Raw genomic sequence first — 26,634 nt, forward strand, 5'->3', positions numbered from 1 at the left:
AGCAACGTCAAGGTGTCCAATGGGTTCATATTGCTATCAAAGCTCATGCGACCTTTAGGAGTTTGTGTCCATTTGATTTAAATCAATACAGGCAAGGTAGAAGAAAGGATTTTGTAGATGGGCAACTGAGAAAAAGGCTTAGTTAAGTGATTTCCTAAGCTTCCACCACCAGGCCATAGCAAAGTCAAGACATGAGGTTGTTGAGTCACCTTCCCTGGAGGTGTTTAAGGCACGGGTGGACAAGGTGCTAAGGGAAATGGTTTAGAGTTTGATAGGAATGGTTGGACTCGATGATCCGGTGGGTCTCTTCCAACCTGGTTATTTCATGATTCTATGGAACCTGTAAGTGTCTCACGGCCGCATCTCCAATGGTGTATCCAGCTCGCAACCTCTAGTTGAGAAGATGGCTTCAGGAGTGTGGATGGAGGTAGAAAATCAGTAAAGTACAGACAACTGTATAAAGGAAGGAGCACGATCCGCCTTCTCTTAGCGGCATATTGCGTGTGTAGAACTATGAAGATCAACAGAGGTGTCTCTGTGTGCCAGAACAGTTTACACAGTCTACTTTGCCCATGGTTATCAGGAGCAATCTCTTGCTGAGTAGCCACCAAAGATGAGGTTTCCTGCTGGGCTGATGACTCCCAATTGCGCTGCTCCAGTTATCATCCCAACATCACTCATCAGAAATTGGTGTGCTAGGGCACTGCTGACGTAAAACATACAGACAGTATTTGTCATGCAGTCCATTGGAGAGTCCACAGCCCTTTCCCATGCTTAGTATAAATGGAAGGTCTTCAGCAGCAGCTGGCAAATGTTGAATTATTAAATTGTGTCTACAGCACTTCAAATAATTATTGCCCAAGTGATAGTACAGTGAGATAACCCTGGTGTCGACACGCAGACTCCTCCAGAGTTTGGTTAACAGGCTTGCTGTTTTGAAATTCAAGGAAAGTCTACTCTGTCAGAAAGGATTTAAATAGAAAATTAAATGAGTTTGCATATCGCACTGCATGACAGATTTTTTTTTTTTTGTTAGCCTTCAAAGTCTGCATGATCCAACAGAGCATGTGGAAGCAAGATACATATTTCTGACTGCTATAATAGTTGTAGTTATTGTGGAGAAGTGTTAATTATAAGCAGCTACCCCAAATGTTATTTTAATCCACAAAATATTCTGTGGATTAGTAACAGTCTATGTGGAGACAGGAGAACAGGGATGGCTGAAATCATTTTGGGTGGTTTCTCAACTGGCTGTCTGTTCAGAGGGAATTTGTCCTCCAGTGATTTATTCTTTCTCAAGGAAAGAAACATAGACAAGAGATGACTCCACAATTGTCTTGACTAGGAATACCAGGGGCAGAAACTGTTTGCTTTTACCATTTCTCTCAGATGAAGTGCAATTAGTACCCCCCTTGCTTGTTTCTGAGATGTTTGTAGGCAGCCTTATTGTGAAAAAAAAAAATAAGCTGCCACTGCAGCTGTTCTCTAAACATGCAGTCGAAAACAACAGCTCTGCCATGGTGACAGAAGACATCAAAGCAACAAAACACACTATTTTATCTGATGGGGGTAACAATATCTCAGCTAATAAAACGGCTGTCATCCCTGCCCATTGTATAGATAAGGAAGCTGAGGACGTTTGGATGCTCTTTGTTGGTATGCCAAGTTGCAATTATCCTATGACAGAGCCCTTCTGGGCTATGATTGATGAAACATTTTGAGGTGAAAAGCGCTTCAATCAGTGAATTTCATTGGATTTGATGATGACATCGCTCGCACAATGGCTGGCAATAACAAAAACATTTTAAGTAGAACTAGGAAAATGTGGCTGTGTTTAATCTGCTTGGGATGTCCTTGCCACGCTCATTTATTTGTATTGTATGTTGGATGTAAACAAGACTAATTCTGAAGTTCTTGTGTTGACCTTTTCTGGCATTGAGATCAAAGTACTGTCTGCAATAAAGATGAGAAGACTTTAAAGACTTCAGTGGCTTGTCAGAGTAGGGTAGGTTTAGACATAAAATAACAACACTGCAGCCTTTGGCTAAAATAGACACCAAATGAAGTTCTAAAGGAATTCCTTCCTCCTCAAGAAACCCATCGTTATCTTCCAGTTTAATGGACCTGCTTAGGAAATAATTTTTGCTTCTTTCCTGGGCCTTAACTCAGGGGGATTCTGACACTTGCCTCTAACAGATGTAACGTGGATGTCACTAGTTAAGAGAAAAGGAATGTCCTTTCCTTATTCAGATTCCTGGGTTGATTTCAGGTGTGGTAAAGCCTTCTTCTGAACAATGATCAGGCTCTGTAAACATCAGCCTCTTCAAAGCTTGGTATTACCCTTCTGCAACAGTGTGTGTGACCGTCCCATCCACAACCTGCCATTTCCCCTGGCTGCCATCTATCCCAAATAATTCAGTGAGTCTCTGGAGGAGATCCTGGAGACTGATTTTTACAGTGCCTGATCTGGAGCCAAGGCAGCTGGAGTAAGAATTAAAGCTCTAATCCAGTGTTTTCATATTTAACAGCATGACCATTTGGAGAAAAAAAAAAAAAAGGTCTTTTAAATGCTACCTTTATCTGGGCATATTCTGTATTTAGACTGGAGATGTAAACCTACTCCACTTGACTGAATAACAAAACAGATGTTTAATGCTTACTATACATAAGATTTGCAACAAATCTGAGCACAAAAAATCCTTTCCTAACAAACTATTCTGGGATCTTCAGTGCCTTCACTGAGCTGGAACTTTCAAAGCAAAACTAAGGATATCCTATAGAACTGCCTGTGCTGGTACATCCAGAGATGGGTGCGGAGGACAAAAGGCAATGACTTTTTTAATTAAGAAAACATTTGATACATGATGTAATAGTTTTCCTGGGTTAAAAATAAAGTAACTCTCTTTAATGTTGCTTTTTTTTTTTCTAAACCAGTTTTTTGTTCAAAACTTTTAAGAAAGCTTGCAGCTCTTCTCCACTTACCTAATAAATGGCCCAATTTTCAGGGATACTTGATATACTGTAAACACCTACCCAGTGCTTCTGCAAGTTCAGTCTATTTGATAATCAAGATGTTTATCTTGATTATGTTTGCTTGAACTTAGATTCAGGCACTTACTTTGAGAGGTTTATTTCAATAAGTGAAGGAAAGCTACTTTTTTTTTTTTTTAGAGTGATTTGATAGGAAGTAAGCTTAGCATTTCCAATTCAGAACTTTACAGCTGAGTAACACTTAGAAAAATACTAGTGAAGGTTTCTGCAGTACCTCCCTCTCAAATGGATCCCCAGCATGTCAGCCTGTGGGAGATGCGTTGTGTTTTACATGCCTTTATTCAGTACTTTGACAATCCTCCTTTCCTGTGCCTTCTGCCTTCTTACTATGTAAATTATACCCCTCACTTTAATCAGTGGCAGCAGTGTTTTCTGTTTTGTAATTGGGACTTTGAGAGTGTCTGCTTAGCTAACGTAGTGCAGAACTGGATAAAGCAACTCCAGCAAGAGCAAGCAGTGTGGCTGTGCAGCACAAGGCTATGCTCAGACTAATAGAAACTGTGTTTAAAAGGCTAATTAACCTGGCTAGAGAGCGGCACTAACACAGCCTTGCTGCTTGCAGTAGGACTTGCCTCTCTACGCCTTCCAGTGAGGTGTAGGCGTCACTTCAGAAAGATGCATAATGTTCATGCAACATGTCTGCACCCTCCCACCTGTCAGCATTCCCAGGCATAAAATGCATATAATAACACTTTATGTGGCAGGTTGTATTATGGTAGACAAACTTGAAAGTGTTTTTGGTTCTGACTTGTGCCACAGTTCAGCGTTATCCCCTGTTATAAGTAGTACTTCTGTCCAAATTGTAGATATGTTTTTAATGGAACTTTTATATTTTTGCCTACTAAGCGTGTTTCATACCTTTGGGTTAATAAAGTCCTTGCCCCCTGTATCTAAGAATAAACGCCCTCACTGGAAAATGCCAGTTCTGTAGACAACAGTGATTATGAATAAACAGAACATTTAAATCTAGTATGTATTGACTACTGAAGAACAGGGTCATTGGTGTAGTCAGCAAAGAAAAAGTTACTTTGAACTGAATTAGGATGCTGTGTACCCCCCTCCCTTTCAAAGGTCATTAAAGGACCTGAGTGAGTGAACTCATTCTGCCATTTGATGTGCAGCTAAAGTTTTCCAGGTTGTGTGCCTGAGCTCTTTCTGGACTTTTCTTTTTACCAAAGCTGTTTGGCATGAGGAGACATTGTGCTCCATCACTTCAAAGCTGTAGTGTTCAGGAGGGAGAGATAAAATGTAAATCTGGCCTTTAGAACAGTCTGGCTTTTGGAAGAGGCTGCTTCAGAAAGGAAGGGGGCTATATACTTTTCAAATGAGCAAATTCCACTAAGATGATATTTGGTTATTTTATGTGGAAATGACTGTGATTACCAAAAAATCTGCAGCTCTCTAACTGACGCTGAGCAGTACCATAGATTTAACTTCTTCCAAGTTTTATAACTTCTAATTCCAGTTGCATCATTTTATCTAGCTTTAATTCACATCAGAAGAAAATAATAAGACAGATGGACACAAACACTGTTTTTTATGGTGACTTCTGTTATCAGAAATTCACTACTGGGCTCAGTCTTGGAGAATATCACTGTCAGTAGTTACGATACTTTCACCGTGGAGTTAAATACTTACAGCATTGACAGTAGCTGGAAATACTTCAGTGGTTATTGTTGAAGTCATTAGTCTAGCCGAAGTAATGCTGGCATGTTTTCCCTCTGGGTAGAATTCCTCAGCCTAACTGTCTCCTCCTTGCCAGACCATATTTGCTATCTTCAGGTTTGGAGACTGGATGTTTTCCAGTAATTAATGGCTTTTCTCAGTTATAGATTGAAATTATTTCCTTTTGTGAATTACTCTATTATCCAGTAGTGAAGCTATTGAATTCCAAAGCATTTAAACGGGATAACTTACAAATAGAGCTAATATAAAAAAACACAGTGCCACCAAGCCATGTGCAAGCTATGTGGGCTCCTGCAGAAGATGCTTAGTTAGCATGTAATTTTTGACAAGAGTAAAACAGTATTGACATTAAAAAAAAGTAAATATATTCTTTTCTATGGTTTAATCTTCTTCCAATGACCTAAGTTTAATGTTAACTTGAAGCAATGTAGTTTCATGCATCTCAGATTAGCATTGTGTCACCTGATCTAACCTCCTGAATCAAATTTCATCAAGCTACTCTTGTCCTCACTACTGTAACTTGGGTTTGACAAAAGTATGTTGTGAACTCAATGTCTCTGCCCAGACAAGACTTATTGAAGTGCTTTGTCCACTCAGAACATAATTAGCCTGTGGTTTCAGAAATCAATGAATACTGTTTCACAATGGAAAAAAATAACTTCTCCTGTAGTCATTGTTTATGGCTTTCCATGTTATTTGAGCTATTACTTCTTTCAAAGAAATTTTACAACACCTTTCATTGTATTCTCCCTTTTAAATCCAAAATGGAACATAATACAGATTTCAAAGCTAAAAGCAAGAAATGTTTTTAATACTGTACCAGGTATGTTACAGTAAATTATTTTTCTGAGGGCAAAATTTATTTAAGACAGTGTGGTAGGACACCTGCACTTTAGAAGTACCACCTATTTTTACGTAGCGGATTCAAAAGCATGAAAAAGGATTTCTAGTTAAACACTGAGCCTGACTGTCCTTTCTGCATATGAAACTATCCTTGCTGCCACCAAAAAAAGACTTCCTACTGAAGCTTCTTCATAATGTTACATCATGATCTAGCAAAAACCATTTCATTAGAGTTCAGATTTTCTTTTCCCTTCTAAAAATGCTGCTAAAGTGGTAAATATAAACTGACATAGAGTTTATCTCCTCAGGGGCAGGAAGGCAGTCTGGAAATTGGAGATGCAGGAACTCACGTTCATCCTGACTTCCAGTCTTGTGTTTTACTTGCTATTAGATGGGGCTTTGTTAAAGAAGCCAGAGGGATCACAGCCTCTGAGCAATGGTCCTTGTGTAACCGGCTGTAGGAGACATCTGCCCAGTAGCTGCTGGGGATTAGACATGGATAGAGTAATCCTGATATGGTTATACTGCCTTTTTTTCAGATGCATTTAACATCTATTTGATGCAGTTCAGATGGATCCCAAGACGTGGTGCATGGTAGTGTGCAATCTCTTTGCAGCTATTGGGGAGCTACTTACAAGAAGACAGTTCACAAATTCTGCTGTAATATGCAAAAAGAAAGTTTAGATTTAGACAAACATCAGAATACATCATACTGAGTTTATACATTTTGGTTCAGAAAGTTCTGCAAACAGTTTTCAGAAATCAGTACAAGAAATAACAAGAACCAGGCAAAGTGGGAATTGATCAACAACTTTGAGTCTTATTTTCTATTATAATTGGGTACCAGAATACTGTGGATATGTGTGTATGCAGACTAAATTATGATGTACATATATATATAAACTGAAGAAAGGGTTAAATAATGTAATCAAGATTGCAGCTTCACATGCTAATATATCTACTTTCAGGGTGTCAATTTTATGCCAGCATTTATTATAAATGGAAAATGCAATGTGAATTCTGCAAGAAATTGCAATGCAGACACTGTATGGCTATAGGGTTTGGAGGGTTTTTTTGTTTGTTTTTCTTTGGTTTTTAGAATCTGGTTTTATTTACAGTGCTGAAATAGAACTTCTACTTGGGCTGCCAATTCAGTTCTGCAGGGGGCATAGTTATCCACTGACAAATCCCTCTTGGTATGGGACCTCTGTGCTGTTTGCTTTTCTTTAAGTAAAAATATTTTGTTTGCACATGTGCCGTTTTATTTTTCAGTTAAAGGATGAGCTTCAGTGTAGGCAAGCGAGCTAGCAACAAAAGTGAAACCCAGACTGATGTAATTTAATAACGTGGAAGTTTATAACACCCTTCTGCTGGTAGCACTCAGAAAAACATTGACACCTGCACACTACTGCCAGTTCAAATCCAGCACAGTCCCATTCAGCTGCACTTCACTTTGTTTTAATTCCATGTTTTTGCAGGAGGCAACCTGGAGACTGATGATGTGTCTCAATGACATTCTGCCTAATCCTTGAGTAGGAGGCTTGACACAGGATGTCTGCCAGGATGTTGAGGTTGGATCTTGGTAATTAGATCTGTGTGGGGTGAGAAAAGCGAGAGCGATGTGGTCTTCGTTCTTGACTTCTGCTCTTGGCGGGTTTTGCCCCTTTGTTTCTGTAAAAGCACAGATGCAGGTGAATTGGAGCCACTCCTTGGACATTTGTGAGTTTGAGGTCAAGCCCTCTTAGGGAGATGCTTTTCATACACTTGAACTGAATATGACCATGCAGTTCTGTTCACTTGGAAGTAAATGCAGAAACAGTCCTGCTGTTTCAGAGCCTGCCACAAGGAGGAGGGAGGGATGGAGCAAATCAGCTGGGGAAAAGCACCTCTCAGAGTTGGAGATGAACCTGAGTTTGCCTTTTAGTTCAAACACACCCATTTGCCCACACTGGGGAGGAATCCAGCAACAAGATCTCCCAACTATCTAATATGAACAACCCCAAACAAAATGAGTCAATGATTACTTCAACTCCGAGTACCTTTAACGCACATCTAGTTCTGTGCCTGGATAGTTTCTTTATAAAACATTAAAGCTCTATGCACTTTCTCATTTGTGTCTACCACCACATGCCTCAGCATCGCTGGCATTAAATTTTGAAACTGGCCACTCTATTATGTGGAGGGCTCCCAGAGGAGCACAGTGATTCTCCACGATATCTGGATGCCCCCAGCCCTGGCTGCCTAGCACGGTGGGAACTCTGTGCTGCTGTTGCAATGTGGCATTCAAGTCCTCAGGACTTAGTCCTGTGTGACTGGAGTTCACATCCATCAGAGAACAGCGTTGTTTCTCATCATAGCCTGTGCTGCGTAGCTGTAGTGAGTTGGATAAAGCTCATCAGGTAATGCTTTGTTGCTCTGCCTCATTCAACCCCCGTTGTTTCTCACTCAGCCCCTTTTTCACATCTTTTTTAGCCATTCTATGATGGCACCACAGTGGTTTTCATATATAAACTGCAAAGCGGAGATGTGTTTCCTGGCTGCATTTTCTGAATAAATACTTTCTTTTTTTTTTCTATTTTTTTTTAATTTTTTTTTTTTTGTTTTGAAACCTGGGAAAGTGCTGCCTGAAAGGTTTTCTTCCCCCTTCATCAAAGTGTTTGCTAAGCTGTTTTCCTTCTGTCTTATCTCTTGTCTGGGACCAAAATGTTTGGATCCGAGTGGTGATGTCTTACTTGTTCACATCCTGTCAGATGGGAGCCTTGGGTTGTTCAAGTTCACAGTGTAGCTAACTGGGAGCTGCGTGTTACTGGAACTGAAAATGGGATTATTGTTTTAACCCTTCCTATTCAGCGTCTATAATCAGTTTTCCAGAGAATTCACCCAGTCATCACTCCTCACCTCCAAAGCCAGTCTGATAACTTCAGCAGACCATCTTCATCTAGGCTTTTTTTTTTTCCTATTTCACAGCATCTGACATTACTCTGCTACAGTCTCTCTCTTAGTTTTGCATTTTAACAGCTCATCAGGCCAGGTGTTCAGCTGGTGAATTAATGCCAAGTTCCTGAGAGGAAGGCAGGCAGAAGGGGAGCCTGGAGTGCTCCAGGTGCAAGGAGGTCATGGTCTGCTTCCCTGAAGAGTGAGTGGCAGCTCCTGGCCCCTGGTGCCTGAGCTGCAATGCGAGTTGTGCTCTTCGCCCGTATCCATGACAGGTGCCTTGAGACCCCACTCGCCACATCAGCAGGGGATGCCTGACCAGCTCTGAGTTTTGCCTGTAATAGAAGCGGTGAATCTTCATAGCACTCACAGGTCTTCCCCTCATGATCCTATCAGGGAAGGGGTGTCAGACAGAGAATGAATAAAACCCCCAAACTGAAGCTTCCCACTTGTAGATTTGTAGCTGAAGCTTTCTTGCTTAGACTCCACTAGCTGGTGCAGCCCTAAGGTTTACTCTAGGGTGGGGAGAAGGGAGAGCCCATGGCTACTGCACACAGCACAGCCAGATTCTGCTCTCTGGAGGGGCTGTGCTATGAAAAAGACGGGACAGGGCCACTAAACAGCTATTAATTCCCCCTCCTTCCTTCTGTTTCACTAATCTGAGCATTCTGTTCCCTTTTTCTCAAATTTGTGCAGATGCTTGTCTGGGTAAATTGTTTATCTCCAGTCAAGGACCAACACTTTTGGGGACTATGTACCCCCACACACCCACACACACACTCCATTCTTCACATATGAGTGATCACAACTTAAAATTTTAATTTTTTTTTTGATACTTCACAAGTGTTGAGAAGGCAGGTTGTTCTGTGTGGCTAAACAACTGACAATTTCATCGCTGGCACTTACCCAACAAGAAATGTTTTTCATGTTTAGTGTATAATGTCTGAAAACACCAGCAAGGGATGAAAGATGGACTTTAAATAATATATTAGCCTCTTTGAACCTTGTCCATTCTCTGAAACTCAACCTGAGTGTGTTTTGAACACGTAGGAATATGCCTGTCTTCTTTGGGACTGTTCTGCCCTGTGCCTTAAACTAGGGCTAAGGGAGGCTCTTTGTGAGGCTCTTGGTTTCATCCGGAATAGATGATCTGAAATATTCTCTGTATATATACATAGACTATGAAGAACGTGAGGAAAAATGTGTGCTGAACTGAGGACTTTTAAGAGTCCAGCTATCTGCAGAGCCATCAAGTTCAAACCAGTGAAAAGCTCTGGCAAGCTAGAACAACATCCCAAGAAGGCATCGTGAAAAGCTCTTGCAGGGAGGAGAGGGCTATGAAATCATAGCAGGACGGAGCTTACAGGAGCAAGATTTCCTGTGCTGCAACTGCACAGCCTCCTGCCTCAGTGCAGGACAAAGATGAATCGGGCCCATTATGAAAGCAATTCATATTTAAATGAGATTTCCAGCCCAGTTCTGCAGTCTCAAGTGGTTTTTCTAAGCATCTGCTCTTTCATGCTGATTTAGACCAAACTTGAATGCTGAATCTTTGGAGAATCATAAACAAATTGTGTTAAATTACCATTAATGGAAACGCATCACAAGGAAGGAAAGTAAAGGTTGTTAATGGTATCGCTATTCTTAACTCAGGCTGTGATGGCTGTAGACGCACAGTCCTGCAGCACAGAAGTAATGTATGTAAGATCACCCACTGTTCTGAGACCTCCAGACAAGCTAAGCACAGCAGGGTGAGTAGCAGTGGAATTTGTTTTACAGGAAGCCTTTCATTTCCTTGCTTTTGAGGGGTTAAGTGAGGCACTTCAAGTACTGCTCTCCCATGAGGGTTGCTCTAGGGAAGGGTAGTTTTAGTTTCCCCCAGAGGCTCCATAGCAGCTTTGGTAGCAGAGGCTGCTGTCAAAAGAGAACAGCCGGCTGCAATGAATCAGTGTATTCCCCAGCCACTCCAGCTGCCTTTCCTTCCTTCCCAGTGCTGTCCCTTTTTCAGACCACTGTGTCCAATACTGGTCCCCAGCCCTATGTTGCCACTGCTGTTCTGGATAGACAGGAATGCCCCAGAGGGCTTCAGCCTTGGTTTCAAAAGGCCTGGACTGGGGCAAAATTAATTGTTGATGGTTTAATTGCTTCTTTTTATGCCACCTGGGAAATGTGCTGACTAGAATCCCAATGTACTGGGATATATATAGTCCAATAGAATCCAGGCTGAGAGTTGGGCTTGTTCAGCCTGGAGATGAGAAGGTTCTGAGGAGTTTTAATAGTAGCTTTCCAGTACCTGAAAGGAGTTACAAGAAAGATGGGGAGGGACTGTTTACAAAAGCTTGTAGTGATGGGATGAGGGGCAACGGGTATAAACTGGAGAGGGGCAGATTTAGATGAGACATGAGGAAGAATTTCTTCACCATGAGATTGGTGAGGCTCTGGAACAGGGAATTTGTGGATGCCCCATCCCTGGAGGTGTTCCAGGCCGTTTGATGGAGCCTTGGGCAGCCTGATCTAGTGATACGTGTCGCTGCTCATTGCAGGGGGGTTGGAACTAGATGATCTTTAAGGTCCTTTCCAACCCCAACTTTTCTATGACTCTATATTGTAGTATACAGTAATGTCCTTAGTAAGAGGTGCTTATAGTCCTTGGTAACACCAAACATTCATTAAACTTGTAAAAAAATCACATCATTGTGCCTATGCTTCTTCACACTGGTTTTGTGAAAATGCAAGTTGTCAAACTCAAGCCCTGGTGAGGAGTTTGTAATTCATTAAAATCCTTCTCTGGAATGTTAAGGTGCCAGGAGCAGCCAAGTTTCTGCTGCTCTTGGAAGCCTGTTGCCTCTCTGGGCAGCCTGGTATCCAGGTCAGACCCCACAAAGCACATTTGCCACAGCACGTAGTATCTCTGTAGGGAGCCAGGATAGTCATCCCTGCCAAAGAAGCAGATGAACAAGAGCTACAAGGACTCTGCCTCTAGCAAGGCCCTAGCAGGCAGCCTCGGGAAATGTAGGTCTAACTCACAGATATAGATCCAAGACATTGGGAATTTCATCTCTTCTTGCAGAAGATCTGGGAGCATTGAAGTCAAGACCTGAGCTCCCAGGCTGTGTAGCTCTAGGGCAGGCTTTTCATGTCAGCTCCCAAGCAGCAGCCATCAGCCACACCACCTCAGGGTTCCTCCAGCTGGAGGAACCAGCAACCAGACTCCACATTCAGCACTGGTAGCTTTCCAATCAGGTCATTTACCAATTAATAAGGTTCACCGGCCTCGTTAATAACAACTTAATGCAATGCCAGAGAGCTTGGAATATATTCTATAATACAAAATTTTACTGCTACACAAAAGAAAAATAAAATCTCATTTTGCATGGATTGGTGAGGGCTGAAAAGGCACAAACCACTCTGTTTAACTCAGGTGGTTTCAACCTTGTCTTTGTTACGTAAAGCAAAAGGAGGAACAGTTTACTTAAAAATTTACAGGAAGGAAAAAAAGTAAAAAAAAAATAAATTCTATGTGAAAATGAATCAATATTACAAGTTTCACCCTAAAAGTAACTCTTCACGTTATACGCCATCCTATCATGAAAAGGTCTGTTATGGAAATATGCTGAGTGAAATGGAAATGCTTCAAAGCTGTTTTGATAAACCCAATGCCATAAGACTTACCTTTGTGACATTTTTCATGTAAAATGTGCAACTCGTATTGCAAAAATCTTATACCTGTTGAGAATTCAAAGCATCTTCTCATGCTTGTCACAATAATTATGACATTCTGTAGCTGCCCTGCTATTTTCCAGTTGTAGATTATGGTTTTATAACCACCAGTGTTAAAACAGGGTATAAGACAGGGTAAAACTTGCACTTTAGAGAGTATGCGGAGTATGAGTGAAGAAATTTCCTCTATCATCTTTTTCCCTAATTCCTCTTGTTTCTAACTGGATCATGGCCCTAAAATGCACAAATCATTCTTCCTTTTTGTGTTTCCTATGATGTAAAATTTCTGAGAATCAAATCTTATATCCAATTTATAGCTCTCTGGCATTGATGTTGCTCTTTCCCCTGTGACAAACTGCTGAGTGGAGTTACTTAATCCTAAAAAGCTGGTTTAATACTAATGAACATATCCAGTTTACCACCCTCAATTCAAGTTGAGTTTGAAAGGTGAATATCAGCTTTTCATAGGTTGGCCAAACTAGTTTGTAAGTCTTCTAGTTTTTTATCAGTTACTGGGAAAAAAAAAGAAAAAAATCTTTAAAAGAATGTACATTCCTGACATACTGCTTGTAGTGTTCAATAGGTATCTGTGCCAGCAATGAATGCAAAAACCTAATTTAATTAGGTAGCAACAAAGTAGTTGGATTACATGTTTTATGTCATTTAAAGTATCCTCTCTGTATGGACAGAATTCTTTTTTTTTTTTTTTGGTTGTGTTTAAGAAAATACTTAAAATATTTTCCACCTATAAATCCAGTGGGGTGGTACTGACATCCTTTAAATTACAAACCAAATAATATTATAAATCATGTAAAATCTGGAAAATTAATTTAAGACCCTAGGCTTTGCATTGAAATTCTGTCTGAAGAATAAAGGTCAAATAGTTATAAACAGAGAACTAGAAGATATTTTTTCCATCATTGTTGATATATAAATTAGATTATTTAAACAAATCCAGTCAAACTGTATATAAGACCCTTTTCTTTCTTGAAAACTTCTTCCACATTTGACTTTCTCATTAAACCAGTAGTTTTCCGTAGCAAGAACCACCCTGGGCCCACTTACATAAGTGACTTTTATGTCATTCATTTACTGGACCACATGCCACTTCCATTGAAATTATTCCCCAGAATGATCTGCTCAGTACTACATTAGACCATGGGAATAGTGAAAAGAGAGCTCCTTATGAATTTGACTCTTTAAAATATCTGTTGTTGTGTGTGCAGTATAAATTACTGCTATTCTGTGATTTTTCTTAAGGTTTCTTAAATTATTGAAAAGCTTCTTTCAATAGGTAAGCCTTCCAAGGTGATACAGTCAGCTTTAAAGCCCTTACAGACATCCTAAATATTGAGGGAAAACAGCAATAATCTAATAGAGTTAAATATGTATAATCGTAAAGAATTTATTGATGACCGCTGCATGAGTCATTTTAATATTGCTTGTAAACTCTTTGGAGCACCTGAAAAAGGTCCTGCTGCTGAATTACAGACCCCCAGGTCTTTTTCTGCCAGGTAGCTTTCAAGCCGTTCTCCCTCAAGCCTGTAGTGCTGCATGGGGGTTTTGTGTCCCAATACTTTCCCAACACCAGGTTTATTTGGGAGCTGAAATAACATAGTCCACTTCTTTTTGTCATGAAATATGAGGGTATGGGAGCAAACTGGAACAGCACGAGCCAAACACACAGACAAAATCAAACTATATTTGAAGTGGACATTGCTACTAAGATTTGTAAAGTGCCCTTGGGACCGGTCTCCACAATACCAAGTGCCGAATGACTTTTTTTGTGTTCTTTTGAACTTGATTTAACACCACACTTTTTCCCTCTCTACTGTAATTTCACTTAAACTAATTTGATTTTACTTTGGCATTCTTTAAGACCAAATCATACACTATCTCTGAGGTATTCGCATGAATACCAGAACTGTAGAATAAATATTGTTGACGTGTGTTGGCAAAGTGCTTTTATACTTAGATTCCTCATTAAATTACATTCAATTTTAGTTATAATGAGTGTAATCCATTTGATACTGTTGACCCAAATTCCCCTGAGGAAAGCTGCAGTTCTGAATTGATATTTGCATCTCTGAGTGACATCCAAAATCCCGTCAAAATCTGAAAAATGTCTTTTCCCAATGTTATTCTGGGGGTTGGGACTAAGTTACATTGCAGAAATGTATTCCTACAATGCTTTGCAACTCTTGATGTACTTTAATCTCTCTGCTTCCCTAGCGTATGTGATGCTTTACTTATCTGTACCCCATATCTGTAAAAATCTTATGAGAACACTGACCATCAAGAAGCAGAAGCACCTTTCTGAAACTCATCCCTGGGCATCTTTCTGAAATCATATTTCTTGTCCCTGTCACACTCCTTAATCGTTCCTCTTCTGCAATAAATTGTTATTTTTCTTCCTGTTAGAATTCTTTCCTGTCATCCATCATGTTACGAGTACTTTTTGCTTGAGAACAGGAACAAAGTCCCAGTAGACTTCAGGAAGCCTTTAACTCTTTTCCTTTCTAGCAATGTAGAAAACTCAGAACTCAGTGTCCTCTTTAGAAGGGTTTTGTTGATTTGTTTGCTTCGGAGTTTTGGGATGCTTGGGAGAAATGGGCTATTTGGAAAGATGGGGTTATCAGTTTTGTGGGTATTATTCTCAGCTTAATAAATGTCTGGATAAGGAAGCCTTTGAAATTCCTTTCAGATTTGGCCTGAAAATTATTTAATAGATAACAGGGACCTTGGAATATTCCGGAGAGGAAACAGTTTTACTGAGTCATTGCAGAAGATCAACTATCCAGTTCATAACATGAGTTTGATTTCATCTGACCTTTGCTCAAGTTAGCTGGATTCCCATTTTCACAATGGTAACACACGCGGGTGCGCTGCAGAGAGGAAGCAGTCTCAAAACTTGCTTATGTAATTCCTTTTTCATACATTATTGAGGGTGTGGGAGTATTCCTGTAGAACAGATCATGTAATTTTGCAGGTTCAAAACTGATTATGAGCAGAGCAATTGCTAAGAGTAAGTATCAGGCCATGAATCTTGCTCATCTGTTTAAGATCATTGCGGTAACTAAGAAAAAATAACATATTTGGAAACTAAGACCAGTCAGTAGGACAAACTTTCTAAGTTTGCTCTCCAGGACTGTTGAGAAATACCACCGGAGGCCTTCACAAGAAAGCATCTCAGTTTAGCTATACGGAACATGCTTTGGTGTTGGGTGACTTTTTGATATCCTTTTGAGCTCTGTTTTTCCATGATTCTAAATGCTCAGATGCAACCTCAGGGTGACTCACTAGATTTGTGAATACTAAAGAGAGTTATCAAATACAACCATGGCAGAGCACCTACTGTCTCAATCCTTTATTCCAAGGGAATATCCAATTAAGCTATTCACTTCAGTACCCCACTGATTTTGTCATTTGTTGACTCACGCAGGATGAGGGCAGGAGAGTGCTGCTGAACACCTGATTACACCCTGGCAATTGGAAAACTATACAGACAAACACCAAGAGCGCCAGCTCAGCATTCAAAACTTATATAAATAAAATACTGGAGGCCAAATTAAGCTTTAATTTTACTGTTTTCTTCAATCGGCAAATGCAAATATATTTCTCCATAATTTATTTCTTGACAGATGATAATGAATGTGAAAATGCTACTCAGCCATGTGGAGAGCATGCCAATTGCACAAACACGGTGGGAAGTTATTTCTGCATGTGTGCACCTGGTTTCAAATCCAGCAATGGTCAACAAACTTTTGTCCCTAATGATGGAACCTCCTGTGTGGGTAAGTTGTTAATACCTGCTAGCTAGCTTTACATTGTCAGTCTTATTTTTTTTTTTCTGATAATTATAGAAATCTAACAAAATACTTTCAGATTTGTGAAGCTTTGTGTCTAGATATAAAATTCCTGCAATTTGCACTGATACAGACATAATATTCCAGTTCAGGCCCACGCTTTCACTAATAACATAGTAGCTGCTATTGCTTTCGATAACACTTCAATCTTGACTCTGCTTACAATATTTTTAATCCACATATGACCTTTCTAGGCAATGAACATCTAGTTAATGCAATGCAGAAATGCCCAATCCACCCAGTTATGCCCCTCTTTGACTGATCTTTGAGCAAAGTGGACAAACTCTTAGAACAGAGCTGAGTAGCAAGGTACTCTGCATTCAGGTCGCTTAGGACCAACAAAATTCCCTACACGTTTGACCTATTATGCTCCAAATATTTTTTGGTTGGGGCTTTGTTTGGGCTATTCTTGTTAATTTTTCAAGTCTGATCAAAAGCAATGAGGAAGATCAGTAGTTATCCTATGTCCTGTGCCATCCATCACACTCTGTTTCTGTAGCAGTTGGATGGAATTCGTTCAAGATTACAGGGGAGAAAAAGTTCTCTGGAAAAATGTTATTTCTGAACAGCTATGCAATCCTTTAGGATTTCTTTTGAATGGAAGAACTGTAACTATTCTCTTTTTTCAAACTCCTGGTAATTTTCTCTCTATGTTGCAACAGTCCTCAGGGAATGGGAAAATGAGAAATAAATCTATTGCCCTTTACACCTTTATGCTGACTGTGTCTCATTCTAGATATGTCTCCTGTGAGCTTGTGAGTGCTGACAACCTCTCTTCTTACTGCTCTTAATATCAGCAGAATGACTGCATATTAAGCCAGAAAGTGATCTAATCAACATTTCTTACCCATTGCTCACATCCGTCTAAAAGAGCTCTACTTTATCCAGCTGCTATGAATCGTTCTTAAATTAGCTGGGATTGAGAACTTTAGCACATTGAGCTGTAAATATTCTCACAGTTTCTGGTCCAGGCTTTGATTTTTAAGTTATGACATTTCCTCAGTTTCAGAAGTTTTGCCTTCAAAGCTATTTCTCTGACTGTTCTTGTGTCACTTTAGCTTTTTACCATTAGCTTGCTAATTTCTTTTTTCTCTCTCTCTTCCTTTGCTGGCAGACTGATCTTTTTTTGTCCTCTTCTGGGGGTAACCACTTTTCTTCTCCTATTTTTCAAATCCATATGGGAGGAGCTGAGACCTTCCAAAACTCACACCGAAATAAAAAATTACCTGTGGGCACCTTTTCTCATTAAACAAGTGTATCAATTACTTTACCAAGCAGTGAGTCCTAAGGACAACCTTTTGATCCACAATTAATTTCTACTTTATCTGTCAGAGAAACCATAATAGGATATTTTGTACCCAAAGGATCTGCTGCTACAAGTAGTAGATATTACATGCATGCAAGCAGCTGACATATTTTGGGGTGTACTATATGCAGCTGTAGCAAACACCAAAGTTGTTAATGTAAATACAGTGCAAGTTATGCAATGCAAATCTGAGGACAGAGTTACCAAGTAATCCTCCTACCCAAGTTTGTAGGGCCCCAAAATATTTTCAGGTTCTGCAAAGTCTAAGGCTTTCTTCTTAATATACAGTAAATGTATATGGCAGTAACTTTAAAAACACATAGATTGAGTTTTGGAGAGTATGACATTATGCAGCCTATTGTTTACAGTCAAATGCCATGAAATGTGCCTGGAGTTCCCCGTGGGGCAAGTGTGTGAGTTCATTTTCAAGTCCCTGTGCATACACATGTGCATCCTCCCCTTCTTTGGATACTATATTAAGCTTCTGAGTACAAAGTGATTATGATTCTCAAGGTACTGGACCCAAAGGGAACTTGGGACAACAGCTTTGAGAAATATTATTTCACCCTAAATCCAACCTGAATGTTAAGTTCTAAGTTGAGGGTCAGCAGTATTTCATCCATGTTATCGGCCAGAAGTCTTGAAGAAATGATAATGAAACTTGCAGATAGAGGAGGAACCGGTGGCTAAGAAGCAAGAGAGAAAGAGAAGGAGAAAGGAAATGGAGAATATAAAAAAAAAGGAATACAAGGATGTGATATTTCTGAAGACGATCTTTTTCTGCTGTCCTGAATGTCAGCTATTAAAATCTGTTTACTGTGCAAAAGCCATGCTTTTTCCTTAGTCTTCACATTTTACTGAATGGCCAGCTTCAAATAAAAAGGTGAAATATAAGCCTACTTTTTTCACCCTGGTCAACAAAGTAAAAACATGAAAATGAAAGCTATATCTGTGCCATTCTGCCTTTTTTCCAGGAACATGCTAGTAGTCTTCTTCAGGTTTTCAGCTTCTTCTGAAAGTACTGGGAAGGCACCCACTCTCCATCACATTCTTGTACGTGACAGGGGAGTTGTGCAGTGGATGGGGGATGGCATTATGCTAAATTGGTAACTTTTCTTTTACCTGTGCCATTCGTAGGCTTTTTCATTTCTGCTTTGTGTATGCTGCTGCCTTCCCCAGTATGGAGACACGGGGAGGGAACATCTAGTCCTTTGCAATTGGACTTTTCAATCACTTGCAAGCTACTAATAAGCAGAAGGTATAATGTAGACATCAAGCTGTCTTGACTGACTGGTGAAGAATCAAAGCGATGTAGGTACAATCCAGTAATTGGCAAGACTGCACATAATAACTGTTCTCAGTACTTTTAATTTAATTGGAATTTCCCTGCCTGCTGCAGTAAATGAGGAGTGGCAAAGCACAGATATAAAATAAAAGGTTATAAATCTATTTTCACACTAGCCTAAGTGGTGTTGGTGATATTATTTTTCTGATCGCAGCTATTCTAAAAGCTTCAAAGTTCAGCTCCAGGATTTGTTTTGAATATTTACTAAAAGGCTAGGGCTTTTTTTTAGAGCTGTGGCAAATGCTCTTCTGTTTAAAAAGCTGCTGTTCTTCAACCTTTACTCAGACATGTTGCCTGTGAAGACTGTTCATGCAAGCCCTGGCAGCCCAGTCCTGTTCCCACAGTAGATCAAGGAGGATGGTTTGAGGTCCTCGCCCCAAAGCTCCAGTAAAATTGGATTGCTGAAAGCACTGACAAGCTGTTATCCATGTGTGGTCCAACAATTGCATATTTGGTTAAAAAGGCATAACTGCAAAATATAAAGAAACAAAAACCTACAGCTACTGCACGTAGCATTTCAAAGCAGGAACTTAAAAGCAGCGTTCTTGCAACCGTTACAAATTGTTGGCTGCCCCTGACAGTCTCCTTCATCTGAAATGGATATGAAGCTGATTAGTACCTTGCAAGATCAGGCATACTGCCTTTTAATTTTGTCATCCAGATTTTTTTGTTTTCTCCAGGAAACAGTAAATTAGATAGACGTGATATGGACACATTCCATATGAATAACTCAACTGCAGAAAGTCTATTTGCATCTACTAGACAGGGTGTCTGTACCAGACTTTAAATAGCTATCCTGTTGCCAGAGATGTGCCTTGGTGCTTGAGTTTCTGCTGCTGTTTTGGAAATCTTGACTTCTCATTAAGACCTCCATAACACTTAATATCTGACATAATTACATAAGGAAGGGTAGTTTGTATGGCTGCCCGTAATAACAAATAAATAATTTATCAAAATAAACATTCATGAAAGGCAAATTATCATAATTTTGAAATCGTTGCATCAGTAAATCACATGGAAACCGGTACTTAGCAATGGTAGTCTGGAAAGTATTCAAATGTTTATTTATTTATAAGTCATTGTAAGTTTTAGAAAAGCTTGCTGTCGGTTGCTGATGTTTTAGCACTGCATTGCATGCTGAATATCTTGTTAAAACGTACATGTCCTTCTCCGTGTAGCTGGCAAGGCCAAAGAAATCTTTGGTATAAGGCTGATGTGTGCTCTTGCTATGCAAACTGGTATTGTCATGGTTTTCAACCCTTGCCGCTTCACTTGATTTGAAGTTTTTCTGTCTTACACAGAGTTGCACAACAGGGCACTGGCAGGCACCCACTTGTTTCAGAAAGAGCTTTATAATTTACTGATGCAAGAGGTTATTTGAAAGCCAAGAGTAAGAACTCTAGCCCTATGTCTTTAAAAGAGAGAATTTAATTATGAGGTAGCCTGTGTGTAGCACAATATCATGCTTTTTTTCCCCCCATCCTTTTCTTCACTTTTGCCAGATTCATTGGTGTATAACATTGTCATCTCTGTGACTATGAATACTGAGGTCACAGAAACCATACAAATACAGACAATATAAAACTCACCTCATTCAAGAGAAACATTTGCAGTTTGGGACAATAAAAATGGAAACAAACTATTGCCCTGCTGAAGATAATGATAATTTTACCCATACTATGAACTTCAGTGCTCATGCCCATCTATTCAAATGTGGCTTCCTTGTTGGCTTACTCCGAAGAGCAGAGGTGGTTCACCAGGGACGGTAAATGTGCTTCCAGACCCACCTTGTCTTCCTGCCTGGACCATGCAGGGGTCTGAATGTCTTTCAGTGTGAGCAACTGAACCTCAAGCTTAAAACACAGTTTTTCAGGTGCAAATCAGAGGCCCAGCTCAGAAAGGAAAACAGGAATGTGAATGTGAGATGGAATCTCTACCATCTCCTTGAACCCCTGGAAGACTTGTAGAATTACAAGCAGAAGAAAGGGGGATGAGGAGTTAAGCCCAACACAGCAAAAAAAGTGTGAGGATGCAGAAACTGTTTGGGTAGTCTATTAGAAGTTTAAATGCATTTTACAGCTGCCCTGTATAAAAAAAAAAACGAACACAAAAACAACCAAACAAAAAACTAACCAAATCATTTATATGATCATTTATGGAGGCTATGTTTCCATGAATAAAGACTGTTCTCTGAATCATAGAACAACCAGGTTGGAAGAGACCCACCGGATCATCGAGTCCAACCATTCCTATCAAACACTAAACCATGTCCCTTAGCACCTCGTCCACATTTTTGAAGTAACCAAAAATGCTGCCCAACTAGGCAGATGGCTCCTAGGTATCTTTCAGACTTTTTGCATTTCCTAGATACATCCACAGGCACGCAGAGTGCCTTTCTACTCTAGCACAACTCGGTTTCCCCAACAGCCTCCTTTCATATACGTTATTGCTCTTTTCTTGTCATATTCCTTTTTGAAAACCACAAACAACTGAGTGTTAAGAGTGCCAAAATAGTTCCTGTATTATAATGGTGCATCTCCAACACCTCTGTATCATCTTTTTGTCTGTCCTCAACAGCCACCTGGCTGCACAGAGGCCTTCTATCAAATCAGAAAGGCTTTTCTCCTCCACTCATCGGTAAATCAGTTCTCCTCCACCAATTTCTTTCCCAAATTCAGTGTCGTGCCAGTTTGAAACTTAGGTTTGCCTTCCTCTGCAGTTCACCCGTTCCCTTCGGTCTTTACTTGCCTTCAGTTCAGTTCTCAGGCTGTTCCTTTAAATCTGCTCACGTATCGCTTCTTCACTCTTCAACCCTTTTCATCATATATACCTGTCCCAAAGCTGTTTGCTCTTTTCTCCTTTCCAGTACAGCATTTCACGCTCCATTACTTTATTCTTCAGAATTATTCGGTATTGTTCCCAGTTTGCTTTCTCCATTGAGTTATTTGACCTTTATCCTCAGCCAACCAAATAATGCAAAATAATCCCTACTCCAGCTAGAGAGTTAGTACTCGGCTTTCCTAAATTGATCAGTTCATGGATTCCCTTACCAGAATTTATTGGTTTTACTCTTGGACCGTGCCCCACCCAGTTACTGAAACTGTCTACCTAATGGCAAATTATTTAGAAGCACAAATGCCATTTTAGGCAAATGTAATTTAAATGTGGATTAAAAAAAAAAAAAGACATGCCAAGCAATTTAAAGGGCACAGAGCTTAATCTTAGATTAACAAGATGGATTTCGGATCTTTTGTAGCATCTTTTTAAAGCCGTGACTTAAAAGAAAAGGCTGCAGTTTTCTTTCTCTTTTCTAACTGAATCATAAGGCTGAGAAAATCTATTTAGTCTAATCTCTAGAAAATGGATTTTGGATGATTTGCATCATGCTGAGCATTTTGTTATGATAGAATTAGTATTTTAACTCATGGTTTTAAAACACGAACAACGTGGTATTATATAGTAATAAAAGCGGTGGTATAAAAATATGATCAATTATGATTTGTCCTTCTAATCATTAAGTATTACAATTGGCAGGTGCTTTGTCATTAAGTTTGCCTTTTTAGTTTTTGCTTTTTTTTTACTCCATGAAATTTTATTGTGAAACTGCTTGCAGTGTGCAGGGCTATTATCAACAAAGCAGCAAGGTGTTAGTCTGTAAATACTTAATGAAAAATACAATTTCTCACGATATTTGCAGATGTAGATGAGTGCAGCAATGAAGGAACTGTTGCCTGCGGAGATCATGCGAAATGTGAAAACGTGGATGGAGGGTTTAACTGCTCCTGTAAGGAAGGTTATCAACCATCCACAGGAAAATTGCAGTTTAAGCCAAATGATGGCACTTCCTGCCAAGGTACATGATATTATAAAGGTTTATGTGTTATTACAAAGCTATGTCTTCTGAGAAACCCACCAGTGCCTCTTTATCTTCAGTTAGCTTAATCAGCGAGACATCAAAAAGAGGAAAGGCAGTGGCGTCTACGTTTCCTGAGAATAGAATCATTTTGTAAATGTATTTTTGCTAAAGAGGGTGATGCGATCCATTTGAAATAACAGGTGCCCCCTCATAGTTGTCAGATTTGGGCTTCTCTGTAAACTTGAGCTGTCTCTTAACTTCATCTATGGAAGACCCCAAGGAAAGGAGCCAAACTCTCTGTGAGAGGAAAACAAAATCTCAGAGTTCAATCCACCACTGTAACTTTAGCTGAGATAAAGTCTTACAGTTAAAATCTGAGCACTGCATGCTTTGTCTTATGTGCATAAATTCAGAATGCTGGTGGTTTGGGGGATTGCTTAGACGACGTTTTACAATGAGTATATATTGAGCATTGATTAAACTGCAATATGTAATTACTTTCTTTTTATTTTCTACAGAAAATCCAAAGGCCAAGTGTGAGTTATACAAAGACTGTATAACTGAACATATTAATAAAACTTTAGCCGGAGTAAGTAGCATTGGTTTTTAGATTAATTTCCAAATCCTTTAATTGTTTCTGTTTGAACCTGTGATTTCAATTATAATAGTTCTTAAGGAGCTCTTAACAAGTGCTTGAAGCATACAATTGAACTTAAGCATGTTTACAGAAGTCTTTTTAATAATTTCAAACTATTTGAACTGGGTTGTATGTTCAAATCATGATAATAACTTGCTGGGAATCTGTGTGTTCTGTTTCCAGCCAAGTGCATCATGATGCATGAAAAATTCAGAAGTGTGGTAATCACTCAACTGTTTCTGTAATTTCTGAAGTTACACATTGCTGCATTTACTGATGTGCAATTATTTGCTTGTTCAGAGTGAAAGGCAGCAAGATAGCTTACAAAAGTAATGTCAACAAGTGATGAATCGAAAACGGAGCAATAACATCCTGGGTTGCTGGTGTATTTACTCCTTAAAGCATAGTATGTAAAACCATATAGAATTTACACATTCAAAAACTCTGGACTCAAGATTTTTTTTCACTAGAAGCAGCAAATCCTGAAAAAAAATTTAAAAAAATTATTTCAATATTCAGTAATCTACAGCTTGAGTATTGTCTAATTTAAAAGGATAAATGAAACATAAGCATAAATAAATTAAAACCAATTGTATATGCCTGTGTCTGCATTTTCCATTAAGCAGCTTGACAAAGTTACAAGATATAGAAAATATTAATTTAAAAGCTTTTATTTACTTAGTATAAGATAGATGTGGTGTTAACTAGTTTTATATATTAACTTGGAAAATAATACGTTATATTAAATATAATACCTACAACATTTACATGGAAGATGTGGTAAATGCTGCAGCAGGATCTTGGAGTGGTGGCTTTTTTAAATGTGTAGTCAAAGTAGATTTAAATCAAAGTAATAAGTCAAAATACCTCAATATTATGTAAACAATTGTGTCAGATTTTAGCCTAGTTTTTAGCTTGCGTTCTATTCAGTTGCAATCAAAGTCAAAGCAGGCTCCGTAAGAGCTGGTCAGCAGCAGAGATTATGCATCTTATAAAATCAGGTGGGTTTGGGTTTTTTTTAAATGGATAAAATCTCATTACCTTTCAGTACCATGAAGTAAGAATTCTTCCCTTATTCAGGTGTGAGACTGAAACTTGCTGTCTTCATCACCATCTCATCTTCTCTAGCTTATTACCTTTTAAACTAATTGTTTTATGTAAGTGTATTTAGCAGCTCAAAACTGAAGCGCTGAAGGTGAAACAGGCAGTACAGTTTCACTAAACTACTTGCTTTATAATCTGCATTTGAAAAACGCAGCCACAAAATGTACACGTACTGCCCATCTGCTCCCATCTCTTCAGCTAAAATTTAATAGAAGAGTCCACAGAGCAACGACATCACTGGTATTTAATTATTTTTGAAGAACATTTACCAGTTCATTTTGGAGCATTAGGATAAATAAAACTGAGCTGCGGTAGTTAAAAAAAAAAAAAAAAAGTGTAATGATAGTGCATGACTTTGTTTCGAATCATAGTTGCTTCTTAGGGCAGATATCATCAGATAGGGCAGATATCATCAGATAGGGCAGATATTATCAGATGCATAACACCCTCACTTTATAGGTCAACCTGTTGATTTAAATAGTGCCTCATTTTATGCACAAGCATCTTAAAAGCCAGTATGTTAATTCACAGAAACCAGTCATTCGCATTGGATTTACTTTTACTTATGGAAATGTACCTTTACTCATTTCATCTAGACACAAATTCTTGTGGTTTTCAGATTAGTCATTTAAAAACACCCCTGGAGATGCTGCAAGAAATTAATAAGAATACAATGGGACCGCTTTTACCTGTAGATGTGATTTCATATGTTGAAGCACTATCTTATTCATCGCTGAATACCATGCATTCCTCCGTTTCTGACGATGAAGCGCTTCATAATACAACCATTAATGTGAGTGGATCAAACCTTTAAGTGGGGGGTTTTCTGCCTCTGCAAATAGCATATGACGCTACTGATTAAAAATATTCTTTTATTTACAGGTTTTGGTTAACACCGTGAATAATTTCTTACAAAAAGACAGAATTACAGTCTGGGAAGCTCTTCCCGTAGATAACCAAAGACACAGCCTGACTAAGCTGCTGCACACAACAGAGCAAGCAACGCTTCTCATGTCACAGAACTTCAAAAAGACAACACAGCTAGATGCTAATGCAAGTGACATAGGTATGATAAAGAAAATTAATCCAAGGTTTACTTTAGATGTGGATTACACTAAGGAGTTGTTCACCACAATTATGAAGATTAGAAACGTTGTTATGTGAAATGCACAGGTGTTAATTTGTATGAGTTTCATATCTAACACCTAACTTCCAATGTAGGTATCGTAATTTTCAAAGATTGAACCCAGAAAAAAATGTAAACAGCTGTGAGATGTTGTACTTTTAGAATCTCTTTCAATCTCTCATTATAGACACACTGAATCTGGATATAATTTTATGCTAAAAATTATCCCATGCTTCTTCTATGCACAAAAGCACCAGTGGAATGAAAATTGGATTTGCTTTTTACAGGTTTTTTTTTTATTTTTTTTTGTTCAGTGAAGGTATCATAAATTAACTTGGAATAAGGATTGTAGCTAGTGAGTTCAATCTTGCATGGCTTTCTTTCCAGAGAAAGTTCTCATTTTCAGAGGAATTTCAGAGAAGGAGAATTGGTTAGTCCCAACTACGCCACTTGCTCTCCTACCTTACCCCTGTCTGCTGTTATCTTCACACCAAGTCTTCCTGATTTTCTTGTGGCAATAATAGTTTTACCATTTCTTCGATGGGAGCAGAGTAAGGCTATTACCAGCCGCTTCTGAAAATCCTAAGAAATCGTCACAGATTCCTTTGGCAAAGACCACTTTCATTTTGGTTTTTCTGAATGCACTCAAATTACATATGATCTGATTTCTTACTTTAGATTCCATACAGTCCTTCAGTGCCTCTTACTGGTTTGCTATTTTATAAGATAACTTGATGATGAAGATTCCTCCTTTGGTCCTGGGGCAGGTCAAACCACCTGTTCATCCCTCACCTTTCTGAAACTAAATTAGCAAGAGTGATGAAAAAAATACAGAGGGATTTGTTCCCTTTTGTGGCCATGGGGCTGAGTCTATGAAGTTAGAGAAGAGAGAGGATTTGAGCAGACCCTCGGGTGACAGTGTAGACATTGGTCGGACCATGGTGACAAAAAAAGCTGATGGAGAGAATGGGTTTTCATGTCGAAAGGCCGATGAATTCTTAGCTTGCTTTTGTTCGAAAATTGGAAAGTGTAAAAGCTTTTTTCTAAAATGACCCCAAATACTAAGATTTTTCTTATTGTTTTTCAACATTAATATATTTTTCACAGGGGTCATGGGCCCCATACATCTATTTTGGGTTAAGACCTACAATATTACCGCT

At 39.1% G+C, this 26,634-nt stretch overlaps 1 protein-coding gene across 2 annotated transcripts in view; it reads left to right on the top strand.

Annotated features, from left to right (window-relative positions):
* Positions 1 to 26,634, top strand: part of ADGRL4 (adhesion G protein-coupled receptor L4) — a 76,309-nt gene that overhangs the window by 23,723 nt on the left and 25,952 nt on the right. For both annotated transcript variants that reach the window (XM_069862857.1, XM_069862856.1), the window contains 5 exons: positions 15,876 to 16,028; positions 22,449 to 22,604; positions 23,126 to 23,196; positions 24,968 to 25,141; positions 25,231 to 25,414. In XM_069862857.1, the coding sequence (XP_069718958.1) occupies positions 15,876 to 16,028; positions 22,449 to 22,604; positions 23,126 to 23,196; positions 24,968 to 25,141; positions 25,231 to 25,414 (738 nt within the window). The remainder of the gene's footprint in view (positions 1 to 15,875; positions 16,029 to 22,448; positions 22,605 to 23,125; positions 23,197 to 24,967; positions 25,142 to 25,230; positions 25,415 to 26,634) is intronic.

This window comes from Phaenicophaeus curvirostris, chromosome 8, assembly GCF_032191515.1.
Source record: "Phaenicophaeus curvirostris isolate KB17595 chromosome 8, BPBGC_Pcur_1.0, whole genome shotgun sequence".
NCBI classification, from domain to species: Eukaryota; Metazoa; Chordata; class Aves; order Cuculiformes; family Cuculidae; genus Phaenicophaeus; species Phaenicophaeus curvirostris.